This window comes from Barbus barbus (assembly GCF_936440315.1).
Source record: "Barbus barbus genome assembly, chromosome: 15".
NCBI lineage: Eukaryota > Metazoa > Chordata > Actinopteri > Cypriniformes > Cyprinidae > Barbus > Barbus barbus.
The window spans coordinates 24,686,307-24,709,956 of NC_136743.1; the positions used below are offsets into that span (position 1 = coordinate 24,686,307).

Below are 23,650 nucleotides of genomic sequence, written 5' to 3' on the forward strand. Positions count from 1 at the left end.
TTATATGCACATCTGATATGAAACCAATTTACTGCAGCGTTTTCGAGATATGGGGCATTATTCGATTTAGAGGGTTATACAGACACCATTTCTTATAAGTAGAAAAAAACAATAGTCAAGTCTTTTACAAGACGACCTATACTATATGCACACCTCATATTAATAATTTTTACTACACCGTTTTGAAGAAATGTTGCATTATTCTACTTCAGAGGGCTTCTAATAAGTTTAAGAAAAACATTATAATTTCATATATAAGACGTCTCATGCTATCTACATACCTCAAATTAAACCTTTTTACTGCAGCGTTTTACTGCAGTGTAATGTGCTATTGTTTAATTTCAGAGTCCCGAAAACACTCCATTTCTAATAAGAAGAAATGGACTATCAGTTCTTATATGGGACATCAAATATTTTATGCACACCTCATATGAAACCATTTTAATACAGCGTTTTTGAGACATGGGACATTATTACATTTAGAGGACTATAATGAGAAGTCTGTGTACTGTGGCAGTTTGAAGTTGCATACATCCAAATTCAACAAAGTTCTTAAAGACAGTACATTATTTCTCCAATTTTTGAGGCTTATAGAAACATCAATTTAAATATATAGATCAAAATAATGGCCTTTGCATGCAAGGTACCTCCTACTCTATCAGCACAGCTAAAATTAAGTCACACACTTTCAGAACACTTAATATGGAGTCTTTGCGCTGTAGCAGTTTGGAACATGGATGGGTCACAGTGTATGCCCAGTCTTGCTTCTGGAGATCTCACTAAAAGTTCAGCTCCAAACATAATCTAATTAAGAGTCAGGAACAATAGATAGTTACAGGCAGGTTTGTTGGAGCAGGACTGACACTGAACTCTGCAGGAAGTTAGATCTCATGAAAAAGGATATACCCCTCATGTATTATGTGCCTTTTAAAAAATAGTCAGTGGTTCTAACTCTTTAGTTAAATAGCATTTTGTTGTATTCAGATGCATGCTATCCAGTACACATAGCCCTCTAAATCGAATAATGTCCCATATCTTGAAAACGCTGCAGTAAAATGGTTTCATATGAGGTGTGCATGTAGTATGGGACGTCCAAGAACTGGCCATTCATTTCTTGTACTTATTAGAAATGGTGTGAACAGTAGAACGTCACGTGTTGTCATCTCAAAATTAGGGTAGTTACGATATGGCGTGAACCCTCATTCCACCCAACACGACATAAATATTGAGCTGAGATTAAGAAACCATTCTGACCTGCAGATTAGGCATGGGGATGATCCTCGAAGCGGATGTGCCAGAGCTTCATCATCCTGACCGCCACAACAGTCCCAATGACAGAGAAAACTTGCAGCTAATTTACCCAATAATTTTGGGTATAATTTACAAATGTAAAGAAATAGTTCAGTGTCGTTGTATGTAAAATACTCTTCCTCAGTTTTCATTTTATGTTAACTGAAGAAAGGACGGCATTTGTGTTTAGAATTAGGTGAGAGTAAGTAGACAATAGTAAGCAAAATGATGGGTTAACTAACCCAAATAATCAATTAAATAAATAAATAAATAAGCAATATTAAATAGAAGTAATGATATGACTACTTATAAATAATGCGTAGTATGTAACAACATTTGTTCTCCCCCGCATTTGACTGACAGGTAAATAAACATGCAGTGAGTGACGCGGTTCTCCCGCCGATGCGTCTGACGTCATGACGTCGTTTCTCCGAGTTCAAAGCATCGAGAAGAGCGGAAGCCTCGAGATGGAGGCAGGGGGTTAATTAAACGCGAAAAATAGCGAATTAACGCGCACTCTGGAGACAGTTGACATTTCATTTTCAGAAAGACATTACAATAGTCTCCACAAGGAAGAGTCGTGTGTTAAATTTAGATTAATAGACTCAGTCAGCACTGGATATTTTGGGTGAGTTTCTCAAGTATTGACCGGGCGCCATTTAAACACGCTGTGCGGGAGACAGGAAAGAAATACCCACACTTACAGCCAGCACACAGCTATCTGCTTCAGTGGACAGATTCTGCACTCAAATAAACACACTTATTTTAAGGAGGTTCTGTTCTCATTCTGGTAGACAGTGTGGCCTGTTTGTGAGGGCCTGTGGTAGCATCAGGTATTGTGTTAGCCGGCTAAAGGCTAACAGACCTCGAACTGAAGAGACACATTTGTCGACCTCGAACAAGAAACTACAGGTATACATTACGCATTAGCCGCCAATTCAAGTTTTGTTTTAGCGTCTAACGTTACATTTAAGAGATAAATGTCTTTAATAATTGACTCGTGTGTTTTAGTAAGTTTGAGCTCTGCGTTATTACGCGAGTGCGCTGTGTAACACGCCACCTAAAAACAGACATTAAACAATTCCCATAATTGTTTTTCTAGCATTCACAGACCCCTCAATGTTACCCAAATATCATTTTTATGTCGAACATTTCCAGGCCAGTCGTATTGTACTTGCGAAAGTGCACAATTGCACAGGATGTACGATATGTTTTCCTTTAACAGCTCTTAAATTCAGTCCTTTTTCAGAAATGCAGCAGCATCGACTTAACTCTCAAAATATTTTAAATGATACTATACACTGCATTTATGACGAATACACGTTTAGTCAAACTGATAATAAAATATGTTCTTCCTTTTCATCTTAAGTACATGTTTTTTTTTTTAAACCATTAACCTTAATGGAGGGGCTGATTACTTGTGTACAGAAGAGCTGGGTACTGTTTGAATTTGCATTGTTTTTGGGGGGATTTTCCCCCTTTTCTCTCCCTCCTCACAAATTAATCATTTGCATAAGCTTTAACGTGGTTAGAGTACACTAGGACTGTGCTTCCCATTTGGTTTTGGTTCTGGTCCCAAATTTTACATTGAACCTGACAACATTGTTACACCAATATATAAATGTAGGCTAAATTTAAGGAGCAAATAAGGTAATAAGGCCTCTGAAGCTATTGACTACATTACCACGTTTTACAGTGCAAGTAACACAGTTGGTTATTGTATTTTAAGACAAAATTGTTCTGAAAGTATACAGATCATCTCTCTCATTTTTATGTATTTGCGACCCACCAGTTGAGAATCACTGCTCCAGAAGTTTTTTTTTTTCTTCCTGAACAGACAGCTATTCTGTTTATGGTGCAATTTTGTTGCTCTGAGATGTCCGATACACATACCCACAAAAAATACATATATGTGTGTATATACATACACACACACTAATGCGTTTTCCTAGGCATTAGCAGCATCATTCACTCTTCTAACACAGACTAGTTTGAACGTTTAATGCACATATCTTTTTGTGTTTGACCCAAGTAAACTCTAATGGTGTCTAAGTAGGATACATGAGTTGTATTTGTATCAAGAGAAGTAATCCATCATTGAGATCTCCTTTCTCATTTTATGAGTGAGCTAACAAGAAACTGACTATTTCGTGTTTTTGTTTGTTTGTTTGTTTTTTAGGGAAACAAAATGTTACAGAGTGCAATGTAAATCTACTTTTTAGGAGTTAAATTTAAAAAATAATCGTTTGCCAACATTTGCATACTAATTATTACACACTATGTATTTATTGCATACGAATTACAAGTTAACACATTTACTTAAAATCGCAGGGAAATGTATCATGCCTGGTTCTATTGCGATAACTAAATATAACTGTAGTGATTTTGAATTTAGTCTTTTGCTTTTACAATGAAATGTCCTATACTTGGTGTTGCGCCTGTTTGGTGTGCTTAGTACCATAAAAACAATGAATTGAATCAGTCACTGATGTAATTCCATTTTTTTATGTGTGCACTTTTTTGTTGTTGAAAAAGCAGTGGAGCAGTGGACCATTTTGATCATAATGGTTTTAATTGGAGGATGTCTTTTAGTGAATGCATATTTGTAATATTTGAAAATGTCAGCTTTCAATGTTTTTAACATTTAGTTATGCTAGGTAAATTTATTTTGCTGTCGATGCGTCAAACTACATATGCCTAAATTAGAGCCAAAGTTGTTTTAGATGCTACTCTATTTAATTAATTTTGAAGGGTTACTGTGAAAAGCATGATGCTTTTAAAGGTATTTTACACAGTGGTTCCAGATGTTCAACATCAATCACTTCTTTACTCTGTTTATTCCTCCTAAACACACTTTTCACATACCAACGTTTTTATTAATTGCAATGTTTTATTAATTTGATACTTAAGTTATGCTCAAGTTCACTTATGTAATGTATTCAGTTTCTTGCACAGTAGAATTAGAGGTGTTTCTTATTTACCAATCGATGGTCTGCTCTCTTTTTTTATTTGATTAATTTGTTACTGCAAGCTAGTTTTGGATTCTGGGAACAAACTTATTAACCACCAGTTACAGGTTAAATGTGCCAATATTTCAAACCACTTAGTGTTCTTTTAATACTCCAGGTGGTTTGAAATATTGGTGACTACATTAATTTGGCTTTTCTGTTTTTGTGTCTTCTGTCTTTTTTTTCTTGACTTCTGCAATTGGTTGTGTGTTCATTTAAAGTGAGCCAGTGTAATAAACCCTAAACTCATAGTAAATTTCTTTCTCCTCACATCCTCAGGTGTTACAAAACCGTCACTATGGCAACAGATATTGGCTCACCTCCCCGGTTCTTCCATATGCCTCGGTTCCAGCACCAGGCACCTCGTCAGCTGTTCTACAAGAGGCCAGACTTTGCCCAGCAGCAGGCTATGCAGCAGCTCACTTTCGATGGCAAGCGCATGAGGAAAGCTGTGAACCGCAAGACTATTGATTACAATCCGTCTGTCATCAGATATCTTGAGGTATAAACCTTACAAAATGTAACAGAATGTGGCAGTGTAACATCTGGCAAATGTAACATCTGGCAAATTACTCCATTTCAGAATCGATTGTGGCAACGAGATCATCGAGACTTCCGTGCTATTCAACCAGATGCAGGCTGCTACAATGATGTATGTTTTACTACTACTTTGCTTAATTCTCATGTTTATTCTTCAAGTTCATATATTTCTCATACTTTTTTTGCAGCTTGTTCCTCCCGTTGGTATGCTTAATAACTCTATGAATGCTGTTACAACAAAGTTTGTCAGAACCTCCACCAACAAAGTAAAATGCCCTGTGTTTGTTGTGCGGGTAAGTATAAAGCTTTTGATTTGATGCTTTGTGTTGAAATGCATCATTTCGCTATATAACCCATATGCAGCCTACTCCTTTGGTTATTCTAAACCTCTCATTACCCTTTTCTTGCCTTATAGTGGACTCCTGAAGGCAGGCGACTTGTAACTGGTGCTTCCAGTGGGGAGTTTACTTTATGGAATGGGCTCACATTTAACTTTGAGACAATTCTTCAGGTAACCAGAGACCATATTTTAGATTTGTGGCACACCACCCTTACCTCACAACCTCAGAAGCTTGCTACAAGGTCCTTATCTAATTATCCCTTTTTCTTTTTCTCTTACAGGCTCATGATAGCCCTGTCAGGGCAATGACCTGGTCTCACAATGACATGTGGATGTTGACTGCCGACCATGGAGGTTACGTGAAGTACTGGCAGTCCAACATGAATAACGTCAAGATGTTCCAGGCTCACAAGGAGGCGATTAGAGAGGCCAGGTCTATACACAATCTACCATTTTCTGTAGTTAACCCAAGCCTGTTACTGCCCTTGCAGGGGCAGTGTTCTGCCTGTAGGGTGCTTTCCTCAGTGCTGTCAGTTTTGATATACTCTTCCCTGTGCTGCTCAATGTTTATGTCCTTTATTGTTGACACTTGTGTTGTTGTTGCAACACTGCATTTATTTGTCACCTGTGGCTTTTGAGTTATGTATTCTCATCTTTTATATACTTAACTTCTATGTACAGAAAAGGTGTATTTTTCACACTTTTAAATAAAGTATTCCCAATTATTTATATTCTAAGGTGATGACATACAGTCTAGAATAAAAAAAAAGGGAGGGGGGGATGACCGTTAAAAAGACCCTCAGGGACTAAAGTGTTTGTTTGGAAGGGTTTCTTGGAGTCTCCATAGTGGAGGAGATTCTTGCACTGGTCTATTTAAAGGAAACGCACACAACTCTTAAGTTTCAGTTCACAATGGTTTACCAGTGAGACAGGAGCTGTGCTGCCCCTACTGGCCATCAGAGTCTTTGTCACGCTTTCAGTCAGTCCCTAATAAAAATTCTGCCTCTAAATAAAGATTTATAAGAATAACTCAGATATTTACTTTTATACAACTCTACGGGTATAAATGCACATGGAAACATTTTCATCACATTGAAATCCAGGTTTATAATTCATTGCCACTCCCTTTTATTTTGTTAACTCTGACACAATACAGAGTATGTAATGTCCTTTCTAATGCAATAAAATGCCATTTCTTCTACAATATTTTTAAAAACCAAAAATGAAGCTACAAATTTAAAGCCTGAGGTTATTAGATCATCAAAATGGCTCATGGGTTGAAGTAAAACAGACTGAAAAGAAGCGTTTGCTCACTTCAGTGGTTTATTTCTGCTTTTTCCTATGCTTTAAAAAAAATTAGTGCATAGTAAGAACATCTGAGCACTGTGGGTAATGTTTGTACTTTATGGTGTTAGGTGGATTGATACGTCTGCCTTATTTGTGTGTAGAAATGGCAAAATAATGGTGTGTTTAGAGGTCAAAAGAGTAAGTTGGTGAACTGAGGCAGGCTCAGTTTTGCCAAATGCTTGAACCAGCTTGTGTGCCCTCTGGAAGGAAGATCAGTCTGTGTAGGGATGATTGTATTTGAAACATACCTGATTATATTTATTAATTGAACTAAAGTAATTAACTTTCATGTGATCATTCTATTTTCTGAGTGATGTTGTATAGCATTGATCAGAATACAGAGAAATGTGCAGTCAGTGTTAAATGTCTTTAATTTTAGCTTGTGGTATTAGAGATGCATTTAAGCAAGTTATGATAGGATTGTTCTGTAGAGTGAGTTGTCTGCTAAGGAGATTGATGGTTCCTTGTCAGATCCACTCAAAGGGCCCCCACAGGGTGTAAGGTGTCCACCCCACAGAGAACTGCTATTTTATCCTTCATTGTTGATTCTCTCCCTGCTGTGTCTTCAGTTTCTCTCCTACGGATAATAAATTTGCCACTTGTTCTGATGATGGAACTGTACGCATCTGGGACTTTCTCCGCTGTCATGAGGAAAGAATTCTGAGAGGTATGTTAAATAAGATGTGGGGAGATTCACAAACTCTTTCCTTTAAACATAAAATGACATGGTCATCTAGGTTCACAAACAGTAAAGTTCACATTTCCTTTCACACACGTTAACTTTTGTTTTGGGTTTGTTTTTTTTTGTGGCTTTTTTTTTGGTTGTTTACATGGGTCTGCAATTTAAATATTCATTAGACTGTGTTTGAGATTGTAACTAATATTTGACTGATCACTGAACCTGGTTAAATCCTTTTATAATATCTAATAATGATGAAGACCATTCCCTGTATGTTGACAGTGTTTTGTACCTTATTTTAAGGATTGCATGTTCTTTCTGTTGAATTTTCAAATATATATTAAAAACCCCCTTCTAAATATTTCTGCACACTATTTGGTGGTTGCGACTAATAACCCTAATAAAGGTAATAAAGGTTAGATATCTTTTCTCAAATAAAATCATTTGTTCTTTATTAAGTCTTTCTTTCAAAGAGATTATCAAATCGAGCGATGAACAGCTGTCTAAAAATTGTTACTACCCACTTCTGTTGACTTTTAGTTTAAAACGTTTCTTTTGCCATAATTTAAAATATTTGCGTTTATTGCAATGCACTGAAGTAGTATTGGTCTTTTTCAATATCAACAACATGTATAAATGTAAAACGTATAACCTGACCTGTACCATTTTAAAAAATTTACCTTAAATGCACAGACATCATCACATGATGATAAACTTATTTCAAACTGTTTAAAAAATACAATACCTCAAAACTTTATAATTTTTCTATTCGGTTCAATAATAGTACCAGTCAAATATTATGTCAGATTTAATGTTTGTGTGTGTGTGTGTGTGTGCGCAAGAGAGTAATGCAAAGAATTTGTGTTTGACTGTATATTGAAGCTTTCTGGTAAATAAAAGATAAAAAGCCAGTGAAAAAACACCCTGAATTCCAAACATTTAGTAAAGTGTGGGGAGGGTCGGGCATTGCATTTCAAACTCAGTTAAGGAAGGCACAATGTTGTTGTTTTGACAGTTAAGTGTTCAGACTTAGGACTATAATCAAAGAGAAACAACATTATGTGAAAAGCATAGATTTTAAACATTGTAAGACCTTTCACACTAAATAAAATGTTTCTCTACTAGTTAGTGTCTGAATACTGCATGTCTTTGAGTTATGGCAGTGTCACATTTGCAGTGATCTGGACTTGTATCAACAATAGAATTTCTAAATCATTTTAACTGTAGACTTTACCCCTTTCTCTCATGTTTGTGCAAATGCATGCATATCTCAATCAAATAAAAACACAGCTATTAAGAATTCATGCAGCTTTACCCAGACTTTAAGAATAAGTCTCATGCTCAATTAATTGTTTTTGTAACATCAATTGCACAACGTGCCCTTTAAAATAATGCTGCCATTATTCGCTAGTCAAAGTGTGCCACTTCTCAATGTGTTTTATATATATATATATATATATATATATATATATATATATATATATATATATATATATATATATATATATATGATTTTTGCTGATGTGGCATGTGACTCAATACGACATGGAGTTTAATGCAATATAATTTTGGCTGTTACTTAGCTTGTCTTTGCTCATTATAGAATTGTAATCAAATATTATAAGCATACCTATGATCTATGTGTAATGCAAAAATTATGATCAAAGGTTAAAAAAAGTGTTACTCTAATAATGTTGCTCTGAAATAGGAAAGAAAAATGTGTGCAAATACATGTTTCTTTTTTATGTGTTTCCAGGTCATGGAGCGGATGTGAAGTGTGTCGATTGGCATCCCACGAAGGGCTTGGTGGTGTCCGGCAGCAAAGACAGCCAGCAACCTATCAAATTTTGGGACCCAAAGACTGGACAAAGTTTGGCAACACTGTAAGTTAGCAGACGCCTGTAAAACACAAAAATATTGTAATCTTTGTTGCCCATGCCCGAATGGTTTAACAGATGAGGTAAGCATTTCGACAGCAAAATGTTTGTTGCATTGCTAATCTTGGTTTGAGTTTGAGTGCTTAAGAAGGGCTATTAATTTTGTGTCGTGTTGTGTTTTGACCTTAGACATGCACATAAAAACACAGTCATGGAGGTGAAGTGGAACCTTAATGGCAACTGGCTGTTGACGGCATCACGTGACCATTTATGTAAACTGTTTGACATTCGCAACCTCAAAGAGGAGCTGCAGGTTTTTAGAGGACATAAGAAAGAAGCCACAGGTATAATCCTAATGAGAATGTGTATTAATCTCCTGCAGGAAAAGCAGTGTGTTGTAAGCATATACATGCATATACATTTTCTCTTTTTGGTTGCAGCTGTAGCTTGGCACCCAGTTCATGAAGGCTTGTTTGCCAGTGGAGGCTCTGATGGATCACTGCTATTTTGGCATGCAGGGTAAGCACTGTTCAGATCCTCTCTGTACTGTTTAATACAGTAATTTAAAAACGTAGCATTAGTCAAAAAGTAATACTCTGTGGAGTAATTTCAATTGTGTGTTATTTGACTGCTGAAGTTGTTTAAATATTTTGCTAGTGTGGAGAAAGAGGTGGGAGGAATGGAGATGGCTCATGAAGGAATGATCTGGAGTTTAGCCTGGCATCCACTGGGCCACATCTTGTGTTCTGGGTCTAATGACCATACCAGGTAAGTGTGTGTCAAAAAACATGCATGTCTATTATAGGGGACCTATTATGCTCCTTTTTACAAGATTTAAAATAAGTCTCTGATATCTCCAGAGTGTGTATGTGTATGTTTTAGCTCCAAATACCCGACAGATAATTTTTTTATAGCTTGTTAAAATTGCCACTTTTAGGGTATGAGCCAAAATGCGCTGTATTTGAGTATGTTGCTTTAATGCAAATGAGCTGGTGCTCCCAGAGAAGAGGGCAGAGCTTCAAGAGCACAAGCTCCAGCATTAGCAGTGCTAGCCTTTGCAAATAAACATTCCACTATTAGTAACAAGCCTGTTATCTTTACAGAAAACATACTCTGTTTAAAAGTCAGTCATCTGATTGTACTGTTCATAATAAATTCGCATTTATGAATTACACACACAGGAGTACTGTGGGATAAATATAACAACATAGCTGGACTCATGGTGCATGGCATGCTATCACAAACTTTATAAGTCCCGAACGCGTGATACTTACTTTGTCTGGGGCTGACGTTCGTGCACAAAGTGTTGGTATTGATCCCTACACGTATTGGGGACTTTACAGATTTTTTCCAGGACATTTCCTTAGACAATGAAACTTAACCACAGTGTCCTCAGCGGCTCAGATGGAGGGAGTCTATGGAGACTCCTATGTTCGTTAGTGCATCCCAAAACACAACACTTGAAATGCCTCTTTGACACTGACATTTTATATCTCCAGCAGCTACAGCAAGTAATCAGTAATGGCGAGTCGGACTGCAGCTTCTCACTCAGGGCTGTGTTTATACTTATAAGCAGTGCTGGGAGTAACGCGTTACTAAAGTAATGCATTACAGTAACTGATTACTTTTTTGCTGTAATGCAGTAGTGTAAGGCATTACTAATCAATTTTCAGTAATATTTTACACGGTACATGTTCAGTAACGCTTGCGTTACAACACACGTTTAGCCCAAAATTTAATTGTTCAAAAAAAAACAACAACAGCAAGACCGCGAAACATTAACAAATCAAAAATGTTGCAAATAAGTTCTATTTCCTATTCGTGGTCAGTAAATAGCCGCGTGTGTTTCATTCATCTCCCTCTCGCTGGTGGAACTTTGTATTGTGTGACGTAGTCCAGGAGTGCCGCGAGGCTACTGGCCCGACAATGGAAACGCGGCATGATTTCGGCCTCTGTGCTCGAGGTTTGAGGCTATTAGCCCCGCCCAGCTCGCTGTAAGCCCTGGCTCGCGCTGGCCAGTGGAAAAGCGGCTAATGGGTGAAGATGGCAGAAGACTGTACATTCGCGAGATGCCCGGATAGCCCAAAGTCATTATGCTCCACCATATCGCCCTCTATTGGATGTAAAATGCTCTGCAGTACATTTTGTCATTTTAGAATGTTAAGTTCTACTTCTGTAGTTATTTTGGTGAAAGTAACTCAAAATTAATACAGGAGTCATGTAACGCATTACAACTCTGAGACAGTAATGTTGTAAGGTAAGGAATTACTTTTAAATAACAGTAACAAGTAATCTATATTGTATTACAGTTTGGAAGTAACTTGCACAACACTGCTTATAGGGCAGCATCACAAATGGGTGGGACTTTTTCCCCTCAGTGACGTGAACAGAGGGAGAATCTGAAACTGCTCGTTCTGAGAGGCTGTTTATGATTTTTTTAGATTAAAAAAAAAATTAGTGGGTGGATTTTTTACATTTACATTTATTCATTTAGCTGACGCTTTTATCCAAAGCGACTTACAATTGCTATATATGTCAGAGGTCGCACGCCTCTGGAGCAACTAGGGGGTTAAGTGTCTTGCTCAGGGACACATTGGTGTCTCACAGTAGATTCGAACCCGGGTCTCTCACACCAAAGGCATGTGTCTTATCCACTGCGCCATCACCACCCTTTACCATTAAAGGCTGGTTGTTTTCTACGGAAGCGTATTGCATTCACTTGAGGAAAAAAAATCTACTCTGTTTTTCTGAATTAACGAGTTAATTATCTCAGAATTACGAGAATTTTTCATAAAAAAAGGTTTTTGGTCTGTTTTTCTGAATTAACGAGTTAATTATCTCAGAATTATGATGGTTTCATATGAGGTGTGCATACAGTATGGGACGTCCCATATAAGAACTGACCATTCATTTCTTGTACTTATTAGAAATGGGGTCTTTATCCCCCTCAAAATGTAATAATGTCCCATATCTCAAAAACGCGGCAGTAAAATTATTTCATATGAGGTGTGCATATAGTGTAGGACGTCCTGTTTAAGAACTGGCCATTCATTTCTTGTACTTATTAGAAATGGTGTCGTAATACTCCTCTAAATCGATTAATGTCACATCTCCTTTTATACGAATCTTGCAATGAAACGCAGGTAGAAGAATATAGTAGGCCTAATACAGATACAAAGACAGCAATAAATAACACGAATATTAAGCAGATGTACATAAAACAAACAGAAAAAATAACGGAAAAAGTCATTATCTCAATTCTGGGCGACTAGAATGAAAAGTGCTTTGCGCGTTCCCTCTTTGTTGGTCCTGCAATTACCGTAAGTATAGTAATGCGCGCGCACCATAATTTCAATCGCGGCTGGCTTGACCGTGTTTTTCTGAACTGCGGCTGGATCCTGGAGAAACACAGCAATGTCAATCAGATCAGAATGTTCTTTTCGTCTGAACGGGCGCAAAGTCTTGAGGTGTCTGCGCAAAGTTGACGCACTAATAACAATACCATTTATATTACTTAAAGACAGCAGTATCTCCCAATGTCTCAAACCCAAAGTAAAATAAAACCGGATTAAACTTGAAAGGCGGGACATGTTTACTTCCATGCAATCCAGCTAAAATAGAGCTCCTGGCAGGATTTTGAGGGATCTCATTAATTCAGAAAAACAGAACAAAATATATTTTTTTTATGAAAAATGATCTCATAATTCTGAGATAATTAACTCAATAATTCAGAAAAACAGAGCAAATACATTTTATTTCAAGAAAGATTATCTCATAATTTTGAGATAATTAAGTCATTAATTCAGAAAAACAGAGTAGATTTTTTTTCCCTCAAGTGAATGCAATACGCTTCCGTAGTTTTCACACACTGCGGCAACACAACTGTGTTCAAACAACTTATAAAAGTGATATTTGCATAATAGGTCCCCTTTAATACCAATACATGTGAAATCTAACAATTCTTGATACAAGTTTTTTTGATACAAGTTTACCACAGCAAAAAAAAATATGCTACTGAACACACTCCTTTATTTATAGCTAAATTTTAATACACAAATTAAATGTTCCATGCAGTTATATAAATGGTCAAAACAAAGACATTAATGATTATGAACCTAAAATGCTCTAGTTTGCATACACTCTAGCTCATTGCTCTGTGATCACTTCCTCAGCAAATTTTGGACAAGGAATCGGCCGGGGGACAAGATGCGGGACAGATACAATCTGAACTTGTTGCCTGGAATGTCAGAAGATGGAGTGGAATATGGTTAGTATTCTTTGACCTCATTCAATTTAAAAGCCCTGTAAAGGATTTACATATTAATTCATAATGCTTTATTTTGGGTAATTCTAGATGACATGGAGACCAATAGTGTTGCAGCCATTCCTGGCATGGGGATCCCAGAACAACTGAAGGCTGCCATGGAACAAGAACAAACTGGTTAAGACACTAATACATGCACAGTCATAGTTAATATTTATTGAAGTTCAGTTGGTTGGTTATATATAATTGGTATTTATGTGCTCAGGCAAAGAGATGTTGGCAGAGCCTGAGATGAGCATTCCAGGGCTGGACTGGGGAATGGAAGAGGTCATGCTGAAGGACCAAAAAAAGCCCCCAACTAAAAAGGTTCCTTATGCAAAGCCAATTCCAGCTCAGTTTCAACAGGTCAGTATGATCATCTTATACATATGTTTTGGTAGCACTGCCAGCAGGGCTTGACATTAACACCTGCCAAATGCAGGTCGATTTTAGCAGTGGTTGGTAATATGGTCACTCCCACTGGCCACTTTGGCGAATTTTGTATAGCCTGCAGTAACAGAGCTCGACATTAAGGCCTAATCCTAATTCTATTTTATACCTCTTCACAGCTACGCCTACCCTTTACCCTTGTCCCATGAAACACATTGTCAAGTGGTAGGGGTGAAAATATTACCCTAAAATTGGGACACCACTACTATACCGTTACACGTTGTCTCCTACAATAAATACACCTATACTGGAGTGCTGGTGTGCATTAGAGCCTTCTGTTCTATATTAATGCGCTGTTTACTGACACACACACACATATATATCGGAGATCGCCCAGCTCTCACATCCAGTAGCAAAGAAACTTATCAACGCTGCCCCACGACTTTTATCAATAACAGTTTAAATACTGAATCTCTACATTATATTTTCCAGCAACGAGAGGACAAAATTGCTGTTTTTGAAGTAAACTCACTCATTGTAAAGAGACGCACAGAAGCACCTACACGCAACTTTAATCTCTCTCTCTCTCTCTCTCTCTAATTGGCAATATTTCAGAAAAATGTTTAGCAAATTCTAATTATTGGGGGGACTAGCCCCCTCAGTGTCTATGGTGGTTATCGCTCTGATCACAAATATGTTGTGGTCTGTAATATGACATTAGCAAACTTTAGCGATTTCTTTGAATAACATGACCATAAATATGAACACATGATTGAATATAACATGAAACAAATTATTACTTTTCATTAAAATCTTTATTAATGCCAATAATGCTTACATTTATGGTTCTTTTTGTTCGCTTGGGCAGCCATGTTGCCGCTGTAGCCGGTTTATGCTGAAATAATTCATACCCCTTCGTTTCAAGTGTAGTCACGAAAAATCTTCGTTTGAGGGGCTATCTGGTCCTTCCCCATACCCCTCCAACCAAAAGATAATCCAGACACCCCTACCCCACCGTTTCGTGCGTTCATGTGAAGGGGTAGGGGTGTCTCGAAAGGGGAAAGGCTAAGGGGTAGAAATGGGATGGGGCCTAATGGATTTTTTAAAGGGGCGAGTGAAAGAGAATTTTACTTGCCTGACTGGACAACTAATCTGATTAAAATAAAACTTTTGGCAAGAATGATTTTTATTTTATTACATTTGGTGTAAACGGCAATTGATAATGGATAATCAACAGTAACAATGTTGCCCCAGTTGAAGTTCACGCAGCCTGTCTGTATGTGAAAATCTCATGGAGAAATCAAAACAAATTAATGCAACTACACAGAAGAAACATACTGCTGTAAAAATCCAACTTAGTTTTTATGTTTATAACATATAGCCTAGTTAAGCAACGTGACATGACCAAGAGAGTGAAGTTTTCCGTGAAAACCATGATTGCAGATTTGACATTGTAAATGTTGACTGTTTTTGCTTGATTTGCTTAACGAAAATGGTTACAAAGATCACAGCAGAACAGAATGACACAAATGGCCTTAAGCTATTACCTAAATAAACTGCGAAAAGATTGTTTTCTAAAACATCATTGACTGAATGGTTTTGAGAGTGCTGCATGAGCTCGCAGCGCCATCTGCAGGGCAGTTAAAAGCGTTCAAATGATTAAAAGTGCCAAACGTGTGTAGAATCAGCGCTGAAGCGTGTTACTCGACCCGGTGACTTTTTGGCGGTCAGAATTTGAGATGGCTAGTGCTGTCATCAAATTCGCAACGGTTGTGATGTAATTATATAATAGGCTGTAGTCTGACGGGCTACATGTCTTCTGTTACAGTACTGTTTTTAGTTTCGATTCACTGTTAGTGCTAGCTGCGCTATTCATCATGCAAGAAACTGATAAAAAGTGAGTGAAGACATTTTAAATGATTTCTATTTAATAAATGCATTAACAAAATGTATTAATATATTTGATAAATGCAAATAAATGTTGTTCATTAAACTTTATATATTTTTTTAAATCCTGAAAAATAGAGTATCACTTTTTTTTCACAATATTGCTTTTTTGTTTTTTACTTTTTTTAACTTTATTTTGATCAAATAAATTCAGCCTTGATGAGCAAAAAATATTTATTTCAAACTCATCAATAATGGTAATGTTTCCAAACTTTTGGCAGGTACTTTAATAATTACAATTCTATATACTTTATTATAATATATTATAGTACTTTATTATATTATATTGCTATCATGATTATTTAATGCTGCTTTTTATTTTTTACAGGAGAATAGTATGTATTACAATATAAGATCTTTTTATATATATATATATATATATAAAATGATATAACTGATTTAAAACACCAAGCTCATATCATATTTTTTTCTGTTATAATTTTGCAGTGTAAATGCATTCATGCTATATTTCAGCATCATTAAACTGTCTGTATAAATGCATCTAAATGCCACTTCAGCTGCTTCTGTTTCTTCTGCAGTGGAAATATCATTTTTGCTATAGGTAACAGCCCTGCCTTATTATATTAAGTGAAATTAAAAATAAATAAAAATTGGAGATGAAAGATGACGTGCATTTAATACATTTATGGAAAATGGCTTTAAATAGGCAAGAAATTACCTGGAAATCAATTTAAATAAATTGTAGTATGCAGTAACTTTAGTCATATAAAACATAATTTCCCAACAACAAAATTGTTGCCAGTGAAAATGCTGAGTGGCTAGTAAATTTAGAAAACCACTAACCACAGTGGCTGGTGAGTAAAAAAGTTAATGCCAAGCCCTGACTGCCAGACATGTTTTGGTCTTATAAGTTATAATTTGGCTAGATGTGTGTTCCTCACTTTTTGATTTACTCATTAGGCCTGGGCAGAGAATAAGGTTCCAGCGATGCCTCCTGGAGAGGTTCCAAAGGAAAGGAAGGATGAGAAGACAGTTGATGGAAAAAAGAAGACCCAAGCAGAGATTGAGCAGGAAATGGCTGCCCTGCAGTATACAAATCCGATGTTGCTCGAGGTCTGCAAATATGATGACTTGTTCACAGTTTTACAGCACAATGCAAAAATTACACTGCTTAATTTATTAATAAAGAATTTGTTTTTGTCCATAGCAACTGAAGATTGAGCGAATGGCACAGTTACAAGAGCAGGGAATGCCTCCCTCTGCTGGACAGTCAGGGCCAATGCCACCCTTTCCAGGGCAGGGTGGTCCGATGCCCCCTCCTACACAAGGCTTCCCTCAGTCCATGCCTCCACAACAAATGCCGCACAACATGCCTCCAATGGGACCAGGTGGAATGCCTGGTCCTTTCATACCTCAAGGCCAGATGGGTCCACCCATGCACCAAGGTGCCCCTCCTCAGGGAATGATGGGTCCAGACATGCATGGACCTCCACGTCATCCAGGCGCTCACAGGAACATGGGTCCCCAGGGTCCTCCTGGCATGCCGCCTGGCCCCAGAGGCATGCAAGGACCTCCCCCAACAGGAATGCCCCCAGGTTCTGGTGGACCTCCAGCTGGTATGATGGGACCGCCACCACGAGGACAAGGGCCACCACAGGGAGGTATGATGCATCAGGACATGAGGGGGCCTGTGCCTCATGGAAACATGATGGGTCCTCAGGGACCCATGCCAGGGAGTATGATGGGACCTCCACCCAGGACGCATGGTAATATGCAGGGCATGGGAAATATGCATGGAATGGGGCCTCCTCCAGGGGGTATGCATGGACCACCAAATAACATGCAAGGGCCACCAGGAAACATGCAGGGCCCTCTACCATATATGCAAGGCAAACCACCACATATGGGCGAAGGAAACCGTGGACAGTTCAATCAGGTGAAGAAACAGTTGGGATAAACGCATCCATGAATGTTTAGGACAAAAAGATGTAACTGAATAAAAGTCAGAGTAGATTCTATTGCTGAAATGTTACGCATGTCTTTCAGGGACAGAATCCTGGGCCTCAGTCAATGATACATGGAATAGGACAGCAGGGTCCTAACGGGAAAGGTAATACTCAGTGTACAACTCTTATGGGAAGAAAAGTTATTCATATGCAAGACACTTTAATCAAGACTAGTATGTGAGGGTTAATAGCGACTTGTTTGAGTTTCCCTTTCTGTTTGTGTCAGGAGATGGTCCTCGAGGACCACCTAACCACCACATGGGACCCCCACCGGAGCGACAAGGCCCTGGTCAGGGCTCAGATGGAGGCCAGTACTGGGGTGATGATGGGGGTTATCAAGAGGGCTGGAGAAGAGGCCCTGGTGGTCCTGGGCAGGAATACTCTGTAGGTCACAGAGGAATCTCTGGAGGCCCATGGGAGGGCCAGGAAAGGTTTTCATCACATGATGGAGAGTACATGGGACATGACGGGTATGTTTCATTCAGCACAATGTAAACCTATAAAGCTGATTTTGTTAAATGGCCAGAGTCCTGTGGATTAGAATCTGAAATTTGTGCCTTGTGACGCATCTTTACAGATATGATGGGTATGAGGACACTGGTGAGGAGTTTGACCAGAGGCAGAGACGGCCACCACGTGGAGATGACTCGTAAGTGTTACATGCCATCTGAGATGCAATCCACAATTAGCTTAAGTGTGTACTGACAGAAAGAAAAAAAAAACTACTTTTCAAAAAGATTCTTAAGATTTAAACACTAAAACATAAGTCTAGGGCAGGGGTGGGAAAACTTTTTGACTCGAGGGCCACACCAACTGAGGGGCCGCTTAATATTTCTATGACAAATAAAGCTTTGATTTTTTTTTTCTTTTTTTTTATTAAATTGACACTCACTACTGTACTGCATGTATACTTGTACACACATGGCAGTTCTATTCTTGTACCATCTCTGAATTTTTTATGAGCACTTTGACACAAGTCGATTGATGTATAAGAGACATTTTATCATTTCATTCAGAAATAATGTAAAATAAATGAAACGTTCACAAACATTAGAAACATGTATTTATATATCCCTCACTCCACAAAAAATCCTGTAAATTTAGCAGTGTTCAGAACAGAAAAAGTAACGAAAATATAAGTAAAAAAACAAACACAAATTATAGTGGCATTCACTATAAACATTTATTATAAACGCCCAGCCTAAATATTTAAAGCAAAACTGAAACTAGTGACGTGGTTGCTGGAAAATGCGCAATACAAATGCACTTGCCTTTCTCATTCGTCACCAATCCAAATGTCTGTCGCTTTGCACTTGACCTGATTGCTTTAAATAAGTCGCCCCAAAAATTGCAGCACGTTTCAGATGAAAAAAAAACGTGATTTATAATAACAAGCAGCAACCTCCCCGCTCCCGCTCTTGAATCCAACATGGAAGTGACGAAAGCTGCAATTCATCAACTGGCCACTAGAGACTGGCTCCAAAAGGGAGTCAGTCCCATATAGACTTCCCATGTTAAAATGCTCAACTTTACTGCAGAAAAAATTTTTTACAGCCTGGTACAAAAGTGCTTTTAGGTAATTTTGCCCTTCCTGACAACTGTGAGGGGGGTGATTTTTTTTTTTTTATAACTCATCCATTTAAATTAAGCCTTAAAGTTCTGCATAATTAAGGGCATGGCCACTTGAGTAACAGGTGGATTGCCACTCTGCTCCACAGTGTGAAACTCGCTAGAGTGTGAAACTTAGAAAAATGGCTTTAAAGATTTTTATTTGTACAGAAAAATTAATTATAGATTATAATTATAAAAGCATTGTCAACTGATTGATAAGTACATGACTCATAATAAGTACATGATATTGTCTGGCTCTGAATGTGTAGATACCGTAGGGGTGGCCCAAGTGGTCGTGGTGGAATGGGCGGCTACCAAGACGAATATGGTGGAGATGAAAGCTTTGATTCTCAAGAAGACATGGGCCAAGGTTGGGGAGGAAGAGGAAGACCGCGTGGTGGGCCACCAAGAGGAGGTAAAACCTTTTCCATTCACCTGTCCATCAGCTCACCTTGCGTCCATTTAAAACTGAGGTGTCAGGTTTGAACATGACATCTTTCTCAGGTGGTGTAGGAAGAAAGGGGCTTCTCCCAACTCCAGATGATTATCCCTGTCACTATGAAGGAGGAAGAAACCAGGAGGGCTGGGAGGGAGGGCGAGATTCAGGTAGAAGTGCATGAAGGGGATGCCAATAACTGTTCTTGTTATTGCAGTGCAGTTAGACATGCTTGATCTAATTCCTATTCCTTCACTGAGGCCATAATGCTGAGTGCACACTACATGATTTTAGCGCACAATTTTTGAGCTCTGCAACAACAACAAAAAAAGATCAAAGCCAAATTGGAAAACAAGCTTGTTAGGTATGAGCATTCCAACCTGTTCTATGACTTGCCTCAGAAACAAAAGCTACGTAGAGAGCAGTGGCAATGAATGACCAATGAGAAAGTGACAGGAAACCATGGGATTATACGTGAATGTTTAGTAGAATATTAAGTATTATTAGTAAAAATGAGATGTAGATGATAACAGGATATAGTTTGTGGGCATCCTTTAACCTAACTTAGAATTTTTTGTGGAACAGAAAGCCTTTGTTGCCCATGTCCGTCTTAAACATTATATTGCTCCATTTTCATTTCTGTCACTTTAGCTTCATTTATCAGCACAAATTAAAACTTAAAACAAATGGAGCCTAAAACTGCTATTGTGGCAGCCACTTAAATAGATTGTCACTTTTTTTTTGGATGCTTTCATGAGAAAATGTTTTACACTACATATTAAGGATCTGATTTATGTGTAAATTTGAGTGAACATTGTCGACACTTGATATAGTGCACAGGTGGCAGACTCATTTCCTGGAGGGCCACAGCCCTGCAGAGTTTAGATTCAACCCTAATTAAAAGCCCCTGATCTAGCTAATTAAATCCTTCAGGCTTATTTGAAAACTACATGGTTTTTGTGTTGGACCAGGGTTGGAACTAAACACCACAGGGCTGCAGCCCTCCCAGGAACTGAGTTTGACACCTCTGATATAGTGTGTCCAAGTGTGCCTCAAGACTGTTGAATGTTGTATAATATTTAGAGTAAAGCAGTTTGGGTATTGTTTTTTCCTTAGTCGTATAGCATACACTTGGCATAAGCGTTATGTAAAAGTATTCCATAGTTCAAGCTTAACATCAGTGATCCAAAAAAAATCATGCTGGTGTGTACGTGTGTTCAGGTCATGAGAGTTATCGGGATGGACAGCGGCCAGACCACAATATGCATGACAGTCCTTCTCCAGCCAGTAGAGAGCGTTCCTCCTCTCTACAAGGCATGGATATGGCCTCGCTGCCACCACGCAAACGGCCATGGCATGACGGACCAGGCACTGGTGACATGGACTCCCCTGGTGCAGGGCCTGATGACAGAGGAGCAGGTGAGGGATGGATAAGTGACAATGATTTGTTTTAATGTAAAATACATAAGGCATTTTGCATACTAATATTATCTAACTCGCCATAGGTCGACCATCACCAAGAGACGAAGGTGGGTATGGGCCTCCATCACGGGGAGGAAGAGGTGGTTGGGGCCGTGGTGGGCCGCCCAACCCAGGTGGTCCTGGTCCTAATGTCGGTCCAAATACCAGGCGAGGGGCTCCACGTGGTGTTATGAGGGGAGGTCGCGGGCGGTAGAAATAGTCACACCTGCTTTTCTGGGCACAATGGGGTAAAACCGACTACAGTGAAGAGAGGGTAAACAAAGAACCACACATGGCTACAATACCAGCTTCCTTGAGGGTCTGAACAATTATGCAGGCTTGGACAGATGTCTGGAAACACTTCAATAAAATCAGCATGGACCCCTGATTGGAGACTAAGGTTTAGCTTTTTCTCTATGTATTGGATGGAAAGTGGTGGTACCAGTTATCCAAAGCCAGATGTTTTGGCTTACGCTGCCCCTTGCTACCTGCTTGGTGTACACATGGTACATGGAGCTTGTTCTAACCTTACATCAGCACTGAGAAGAATAACTGATGTAAGAGGGGGCTCATCGTAGTGCAGTGAGAAATATCTTTTGTAATGGACTGATTGTGGTGCAGGAAATTTTATTTGTGATGCATGGTACGACTCCATAAATCTTAACAGACATAACTTCCCTGCACTGTGCAGCTGACCTGCTTTGTGATTCACTTGAACAGTAGCAGCTGAATTTGTACCAGCACCTGAGCCTCTTCTTTTTTGGGGGCTTTAATGCTTCTGATGTATAAAACACAAAATGTTTTGTGTACCATTGATTTCCTCAGTCAGATTCTGTCATCCAGCAAATGCAAGTCAATCTAGGTAAGGGCCAATGTTGCAACTGGTATTATCTTGTGGACTATGTCTATTTCTAGAGAAAAGTGGACTCTTGAATGTTTCATTCCCCCAGTGTCTCAGCGTTATTTAATTTCATTTTTATGTAAAATAATGGATATAATCTTTCTGTAACCTTACCAGGCTACTTTGAGTGACAAAGTTGCAGACTTTGTTTCTGTGTGTACAGTTTCACAAAATTTGTCATATTGTTTTGTCCTTTTTTGTATGAAACCATAATAGACTGTGCAAAATTTATGTAAACTCTCTCTGCTCGTCATTTCTTTTTCTCCTACTCCTTAGTGGTTTTTGTGTCACTGATGACAATTCTTGAAGGCAGCAGTGTCGGTCCTTATTCTGGAGATCTACCTTTCTTTTCTGCATTCCTCTAGAAGTGTGGTCACACAAGCCTGAGATTCTCTATTGCTCAAGTCTTCTCATTGTGAATTCACAGGCAGTTCACAACATTTACATTTTTATAAGCAGTGGAACTCGATATACTATGTTAGCTCACATTTCCAGTCTCCCACAATTGCATGTGTATGGGACAGGTCAGTGAAGTGACAAGTCAGTTGTGACTGCCCTTTAGTTCCAGCCCTGTAATACACATTTTTAATTTCCTACCTTGATTGATTCAATAGTGCTGTTTAGATTTGGATCTAAGCTTGGCAGGAAGGTAGATCACCAGGAGAACACAGCAGCCCTGCTTTAAACATTGTCTTAACCAGATTTTACATAAAGTGACAATCTCTAAAGCTCTCTCTTCTGTGATTTTTGTCTTGGCCAACCATGGCAAATGGCACTAGTTTTTGGTTTCTATTTCTGCATTATGGCATGTTGTAGCTCTGCCCACACCGAAAATGCATTTTCACAAAACAATAAGCATTCTATCTGTCAAAGCATCATGGAAACTCAAATAGAAGGTATGTGTTAGTTTTGTTTATTTGCAGTGTTTCAAGCCAAAACCTCTGTCAATTGTGCCGCGATGAATTAAGCACTGCTCACACTGTCACTTTTAAAACAAGTAGCTTAACTGCTAGTCAACACAAAATGGGTGCTAGGATCATTTTTGACCTTAGGCAAACCTTCCGATTATGTGAATTCCTATGAAATGACTGGATTTGACAGAACTGCTGAGAATGTGTTTACACCTTTGGTCTGGTCCAGGAATACCTCAGCACTGCACACTTTGTATGTCTCTCTTATTTAACATGCCTGATTTAACTCGTAAGCATATTAGTAAATGCTCCAGAACCTATAGTCTTCTGCGTGTCATGGGAGACACTCAAAGAACAGGATAGAGATGCTATCCATTTATGACCACCATATATGATGCAGAAGTGATCTGTCCATAAAAAATGGCTTCTTTATTCAGACCACAAGGCTTGAAGAATAGAACACAAAGTTAGTGTTTATTTACAAAAAGTTAAGTTTCAAGAGCAGTTCAGAGACATTAAAAGGTAAGTAGTATTTGATGTCTTGGTCATACATATGGTCCCTGTCACAGTGCAAGCAACAAAACACTTAGATATCCCCTTCCACAGAATGCTGTTCTCACTTAACTCGGTATAGGCTAAAGC

The 23,650-nt window shown here is 38.5% G+C and overlaps 1 protein-coding gene across 6 annotated transcripts; it reads left to right on the forward strand.

Annotated features, from left to right (window-relative positions):
- The first annotated feature begins 1,699 nt into the window (after positions 1 to 1,699).
- LOC306881536 (pre-mRNA 3' end processing protein WDR33-like) lies at positions 1,700 to 22,822 on the forward strand. 6 transcript variants are annotated; one of them, XM_079435699.1, is made up of 23 exons: positions 1,700 to 1,918; positions 4,578 to 4,800; positions 4,882 to 4,950; positions 5,027 to 5,131; positions 5,254 to 5,349; positions 5,460 to 5,611; positions 7,095 to 7,192; positions 8,961 to 9,087; positions 9,271 to 9,425; positions 9,522 to 9,600; positions 9,739 to 9,849; positions 13,254 to 13,348; positions 13,436 to 13,522; positions 13,611 to 13,750; positions 16,643 to 16,795; positions 16,890 to 17,618; positions 17,729 to 17,792; positions 17,915 to 18,158; positions 18,266 to 18,337; positions 19,569 to 19,714; positions 19,804 to 19,905; positions 20,957 to 21,154; positions 21,241 to 22,822. In XM_079435699.1, the coding sequence occupies exons 2-23, from the start codon at positions 4,597 to 4,599 to the stop codon at positions 21,408 to 21,410; spliced, it is 3,396 nt and encodes a 1,131-aa protein (XP_079291825.1). In that variant the 5' UTR covers positions 1,700 to 1,918; positions 4,578 to 4,596; the 3' UTR covers positions 21,411 to 22,822. The 6 variants fall into 6 exon arrangements, with proteins under 6 accessions (XP_079291825.1, XP_079291827.1, XP_079291829.1 ...); XM_079435700.1 differs by having other exon boundaries at positions 1,712 to 2,202; positions 21,241 to 22,821; XM_079435701.1 differs by lacking the exon at positions 19,804 to 19,905.
- Positions 22,823 to 23,650: the final 828 nt, after the last annotated feature.

What these genes read in the sequence shown, in the direction of transcription:
- LOC306881536 (XM_079435699.1), top strand. Translation starts at nt 4,597, where the DNA reads ATGGCAACAGATATTGGCTCACCTCCCCGGTTCTTCCATATGCCTCGG. An exon ending in ACTTTGAGACAATTCTTCAG is followed by an intron (nt 5,350 to 5,459) that starts GTAACCAGAGAC and finishes TTTCTCTTACAG; the next exon opens with GCTCATGATAGCCCTGTCAG. An exon ending in TGAGGAAAGAATTCTGAGAG is followed by an intron (nt 7,193 to 8,960) that starts GTATGTTAAATA and finishes ATGTGTTTCCAG; the next exon opens with GTCATGGAGCGGATGTGAAG.